Source organism: Rhagoletis zephyria, unplaced genomic scaffold (assembly GCF_001687245.7).
Source record: "Rhagoletis zephyria isolate East Lansing unplaced genomic scaffold, Rhagoletis_zephyria_1.1 Rzeph_scaffold_02093, whole genome shotgun sequence".
Classification (NCBI taxonomy): Eukaryota; Metazoa; Arthropoda; class Insecta; order Diptera; family Tephritidae; genus Rhagoletis; species Rhagoletis zephyria.
Window position 1 is genome coordinate 1 of NW_016159177.1, and position 6445 is coordinate 6445.

The 6445-nt window shown below is 31.9% G+C and overlaps 1 protein-coding gene across 2 annotated transcripts in view; it reads left to right on the plus strand.

Moving 5' to 3' along the window:
- Positions 1 to 5994: 5994 nt before the first annotated feature.
- The window catches only part of LOC108365987 (sodium-dependent nutrient amino acid transporter 1), a 33689-nt gene continuing 33238 nt past the window's right edge, over positions 5995 to 6445 (plus strand). Inside the window, exon 1 of one of the 2 annotated variants that reach the window (XM_017620233.1) lies at positions 5995 to 6116. In XM_017620233.1, the coding sequence (XP_017475722.1) occupies positions 6021 to 6116 (96 nt within the window). In that variant the 5' untranslated portion in view covers positions 5995 to 6020. The remainder of the gene's footprint in view (positions 6117 to 6445) is intronic. The other variant, XM_017620232.1, reaches the window with a different exon arrangement.

Here is a 6445-nt window from a genome sequence, read left to right on the forward strand (position 1 = left end):
GCATTGTCCCCTATTTGGAATTTTTTTACTATTGAATACTTTTGTATAGTAAAAATGTTTTTAACATATAAATGAATTATCTCGCAATGAATAAGTTTTTATCTAACAAATATTTTTGATACCACATTTGACGCTTTCAAAAATAAAAGAATCTCCTTTAAGCACCCTTCCTTGTTTCGCAAAAATTAAGTAGATATAGCTACAAATGTACCATTAAAATTATTCCATTTTCGTTTTAACGATCAACTGACAAATTCGGTCAAAACCTTTCAGCATTATTATCTATTTTGGTATATTTATTTCTGGGAAAAATATGGTACAATTGAAAAATTTTATACGGCAGCCATAGTTGACGCCCGGAAATTAGAAAATTATAGATTACTACATATTGATAAGTTTTAGCAATTAATTTTTTTCGAATTAAGTATTTATTATTTTTACGTAAAAATTTAGATCATTCTTTAACAAAAACTATATAAATCCAACTATATAAATCCAATTTAAAATTGTGTGCAATATTAAAAAAAAAAATTAGTAAACTTTGCCAAAAACATCGGGGAAAACATCAATGTTCTAATTCGATACATTGTACTACCATCGATGTAATTTTTCGAAACATCGGTTCTTCAAACATCGATAATCTCATTGTGATTTACAACCCTAAAGCAAATTAGTCAAACCAATCAACACCGATTTTGTGAATACATTTCTATGTAACATTTCCGGTATTTTAGACCTAGGCCGCCAATTTATAATCATGATCCTACGTACGAATTATGGGTCGTGATCAAATGCCCAGATCTTGATTAGCAGCTTTTTCGATTTACTAAAGTGTAAAAGACTTCACCTCAATTTATTATTCGAGCATACATTTTCTTTGTGTGAAATCACTGTTTTCTACTATTAAATATTATGTACTCCGAAAAATATTATGTGTACACTACACGGCATATAGTATATAGATACTCATACATTTTGTTTGAAAATAGTCATTGTAATCGTAGCTTATTTGTTTGTAATGCGCTTATCTTAATTGTAAAACAGTTAGCGACAAGGCTAATAAAATGATCCGTTGAGATAAAATGAAGTCTAATTGCCAAGAATATTGCAAATCTTGTTGTTACTTCTCAAACATATGTATATGAATGTATGTATGTAGGTACAACCATATGTGTTTACGTAAATAATAACTTCATATTTTCATATTGTCTGTTTTTTTTTTAACTTAGATTATTTTTTAAGTAAATTAAAAATAAAGTTTTTTAGAGAATTGTTAGGCCCCTTTATAGCATGGTATATAAATAATAAGTCCAATTTTGTTTTGTAGTGTGAAGTAAACATATTTTTACCAAAACATATCGTACGTTTGTTGCATGTCAATTGGATTAAGTGCGAATGGGTAAGAACAAGCATGCAACGCATTGACGACAAAACCTTTTTCAGCTTGTATTTATTATTAAAGAGGTTAAGAGGTTGTATTTATTAAAAAGAGGTTTTTTGAACACACTCGCTTAGAAGCAAAAAGTATCAGATAAAACACTGTACGTTACTGCGAAAAACTTCAGTTTTTCAATATCTCCATTAAAAAGATAAGCATTTTTACAGTTCAGTATTTTTTAAGACAGGTTTTCTATAAAATCACGGAATGCCTGGCAGTTTCAAGTTTACACAAAGTACCGTTGACTAAAATTTTTTTGAAGTGAAACCAGTGTTGCCAGGTTTTCAGCGAGCCTAATCCTCTTTTGTCCATGCAGTTCTATATATTTTTCCTGTTTTTCATTTTAGGCATTCCCGTTTTTCCCCCTTTTTATATACCCCAGTTGTTAGAAATAGCAAATCAATTATCCGTGTTTTATTTTATACTAACAATAACCGAATTTTAACAACTCTGTCAATAACAATAACAATTCAATTTACATTATTAATATAAAAATATTACTTTAAAACATACATATATTGCATCTACTTATGTGTTATTTGTACATATCATTCGTGTGTAATTGTGATGCAATTTTTGAATCACTGAATACTGTTTTCAACAGCACTGTAGTGCATTTCTGTAGCTTATGCGATATTATATCGCAAATTTTGTCATAACGCGGTATCCGAAGTGTTTCTTTAACTTAAAAAACTCACCTTGCAATATATTGGTGGTGAGTTTTGTTAAAATTACACAAACCATCGTACAGTTCCATAAGTAAAGTAACTGTTCTTCTTACCGTGTGTTTTTGGTTATGGTGTATTAGTTCAGTGTGTTAGTGTATTATGAATAAATTGTAATGGAAGTAAAAGAAATTGTTATAGAAATGAAAGAAATTGTAAAAGATAAGAGCACATTCTCAAAAACAGGTGATCTCAGCTGGATGCATTTTTTGGCAATCAGCTGATAGTATTTTTACTTATGAAACTGTACGATGACGCAAACTATCAGAATGAAGAACATATCGTCACTAGACACGAATAAAGGCGCGAGCTCGAAAGTTGACGACGAAAAAAGACGCATAAAAAAACTTTAGCGTCAAAAACTCTTAACATACTTCGCCGAAGTTTTTCAGAGGCATCTTTTTTCGCAAAATTTTTTTACGCGCGTTTTTTCGCCGTCAAAACACTATCGCGCCTTTATTCGTGTGTAGTGACGATATGTTATTGTGTATTTGTGACAACTTGAAGCAAAAAGTAAGAAGTTTTATATATTTTGAACATTGGGCACGTTCAGAAAGCGCAACAGCTCAGTAACTGTTGCGATTGTACCTTCTGAACGCGTTGTTGTGTGCCTCTGATCAACTGAACAGTTGCGTGTTAGATGATTGTAATATTTTTCTGATAATTTGAGACAACATGTTGGTGTGTACCTTTGAGAGTTGAATTTGACAGTTAATGTATCGAGTCGTTCAGAAGACGCATAACGATCACTGATTTTTTTTAGCAACGGTTGCGCTCAACTTCTGCGCCTTCTGAACCTACCCATTAAAAACATTTAATTGATTAATGTAGGAACAAAAACCAAATATAGGTGCATTTTTAATTTTCAGTGTCAGAATATATAAATGGTGGTTGCTTATCTACTATTTAAATTCAATTTATCACGTCTGTCTTGTTAGCAAACATATAACAACATACATACATACAAACATAAATTTCTTCGAAAATATAATGTGCTTCTTCAGATTTATTGAATAAAATATACAGCAACCAACACCAAAAGTTTCCTATACAATTTCTTTCTACAATATCTGTCCACAATGTTTTTCACAAAAATATTTTTTTTTCGTAAATTTGTTATAAAAATATAATTCTGTAATAAAAACTATTTGAACATAAGTTTCAAACTTGCTCTAAAATCCAGACAAACATGCCAAATTTTCAGGAAAATTTCAAGCTATTTTTGCACAATTTTTTGAAATTTTTATGGTATGCAGTTTTGTAGCTCATACAATATTATTATAATAATAAAAAGCATGTTTTTTGTATATACATTTTTTCTGCAAAAAAAAAAAATATTTGTCTTAAAAAAATTTAACACAATTGAAATCATACATATCTAACTCATATCGGACGATGTTGGCTTCGAAAACTAAAACTCGCTTGACTTACAGCTAGTGATATATTTATCGCATCATTTATAGCAATATTTTTTTCACCAAAGTAACAGAAACACTCGCTTGCGATAAAAGTGAAAAAGCGTTATATTTTACGATATAAGGTGTATCGCAAGGTTACAGAAACGCGCTACTGATAAGTGATCAAATGCAGAAAATTCAATATTCAATTGTGCTCCGCCGCGAACGCACATAGCTTTATCTCTGCATTTTTATTAGCTTGATGTACTACCGAACCATTAGTGAACTGCGAAATTTTCAGCTGGCGATTAGTTATCATGAATTGACTTATATTTTGGCACAGGCTTTTGCGTTTTTGAATGTTTTTGTAATTAAGATTTTTATGAAAAAGGCTTACTGCACATATTGTGCAATATGCTCGAGTGGTTTGCACTGATGGCAATAATAGAAACTGCTTCTCTTGACCAATATAAGCTATATTTCTTTTTTTATTTAATTACTAATATTTTTTATAAATGTTTAATTCATTATAGAATTACGGGTATCAAATTAAAGAGGAAATTCTGTAGAATTTAATCAGATTAAATTTTTTGGCACATAAGGACTAGTAAGTATAGTTTAGGTTTATTGTGTGTACCTACCGCAATATGCGGCCCAAACTCCACAGAGCCCATTAAGCTCGCGGATTAATTAATTAAAGGCAGTGTGGCTCGGACAGAAAATCGTTTTTAAACCCTTGTTCGAGTCGCTTGACTCACCTCATTCACACTGCTCGTCTTACAAATCTCGTAGGTCTTACTAGCCTTACTGGGGAGTAAACTACAGCCCGGGGTGTGAAGGCATGCAGTATTACAACTTCTCCGGTTTTCTACACCCGCTCATCTTGCAAATCTAACCAGCTGTACGATCTTTCATGTGCATCTAGCTTGTCTTTCAGCCTAGTATGTCTCACTAGTTTTACTTATCTAGACAACGAACACACTCCAGGGGCATCTGTTCCCCGCGGGTTCCTTTTTTATTTAAAAGTCTTAGGTATGACTTTCGAAAGCCATAGACTCTTCTGCCTTTTAAAATTTTATTCTTGAAATTTCGCAATATTTGCTTTTGAAAAAATTATATGTTGAGGACTTATATACAGCCGTGCTCCCATTTTCGGAATCGCAAAAATTTTGCGTTTTACTTTTCAAATCGCAAAATAACGTGCTCCAATATTCGCACATCGGAATTTTTGCGCTTTCCAATTGGTTGCCGCTGAGACGGTGGAAAAAAAATGTAAATGACAAAATTAACATAAATAACAAGCGTGCTTACTTTAAATTTATTTTTAATTATGCCCATTATATTTTTCGATATTTTTGGCGTCCTAAAATAAACTTGTCATGTTAATTTTATTTATTTAATTTACTATTTATTATACACATCTAATTTGGGCACCGAAAATGTATCGGAGCAAAAGATTTACGATTTGGTGCGGACGATACATGTGCAACAATTGTTGCATATCTTCAATGAATGGCTTTTAAGAAAGCTGGAAACGAAATGGAAAATGGGAGCACGGCTGACAAACTCGATAACATCCTCGAAGTTCGGCATTCTAACGTATCAGCTTAAAAAATTACCTATTCGTCCTAGTAAATCCAAACAATTTGAATTTTTCTAATTCTAAAGAAATTTCCTTTTTCATTTGGTACCCATATTTTTATTTTTATGCATTGAATTTTTGAAATCATTTTTGGAATTAATCATATCTTTGAAATTACAAAGCCCTTTAAAATAAATCCTGACGTCAGAGAGAAAAAATAAAAACGCCACTTTAAATAAAAAAGTAGGTTTCAAAACCATTTATTTATTATTTATTTTATGGTGGGAGAGGCAGAAGCAATTTCTTCGATTTAAGTTGTTGAAAAGTAATTAATATCTAAACCCCGAGACTAATCCCGGGATCCCGGGATTGTGATAACCACATCTCGAAAATATGGGGATCGTAAAAAGCGGAAAAATTAACATCCCTAATACATATGCGTGTAAAAAGACGTTTAATATCTAATTGCTCTTAAAATCATATTTCCTTTACGTTTGCTACAAACTTAGCATTTCTTTTTATTAAAAAAACGATATACATAAATTTTTGAAGTGTACACAGACTCGTTTCACTAGTGCGTTTTCAATGTAGTGGTGCGAGCACATGCATTTGAATAACTTGTGCATCACTGGTTTATCCTAAAGCTTTGTTTGTTAGGAGATTGAAGAATAATTTTAAATCTCTTTCCACCAAAAAATTTAAATTTTTTTATAAAGGAAAGCATTTTTTGAGTTCAGCATCTTACTATTAGTGAAATGTTTTCTCGGAAATAAATCTTAGATTTTAAGTGATTTCATCCATTTTTTCTTGAGTTCCACTGTTTTAATTATTATTATTATTTTTCACCTACATAGAAACTCTGAGTCAATCTTTTTACAATGGAGACGCGTCATGAAAATCCAGCTTTCATAGGAGATGATGGAAAAACTGCGAATGGACGCCCTAAACCCCAACAAATGTCGGATGATGAATCGGTAAGTTGCCTTATACACACTAATGAGCTGCATAAAATCTTCTAAAACCCGCACTTCCAACTACGCAATCCATACCTTAAAGCAGTGTACTTTATGTAGCTACGCACAAACAATATCAGCCTCAGGTCACTCACGCTGACATAGCCAAAGTGCATTTTTATACCACAATTATTAATTTTGTTCACATAACGGTTGTTTGTAACAGCCAAAACGAATCCAGATAGATATAGACAAATGTATACATAATGCTCAGAATGAATAGAGAAATCGATTAAGCCATGTCTGTCTGTCCGTCCGTCTGTCCGTCTGTCCGTCCGTCCGTGTACACG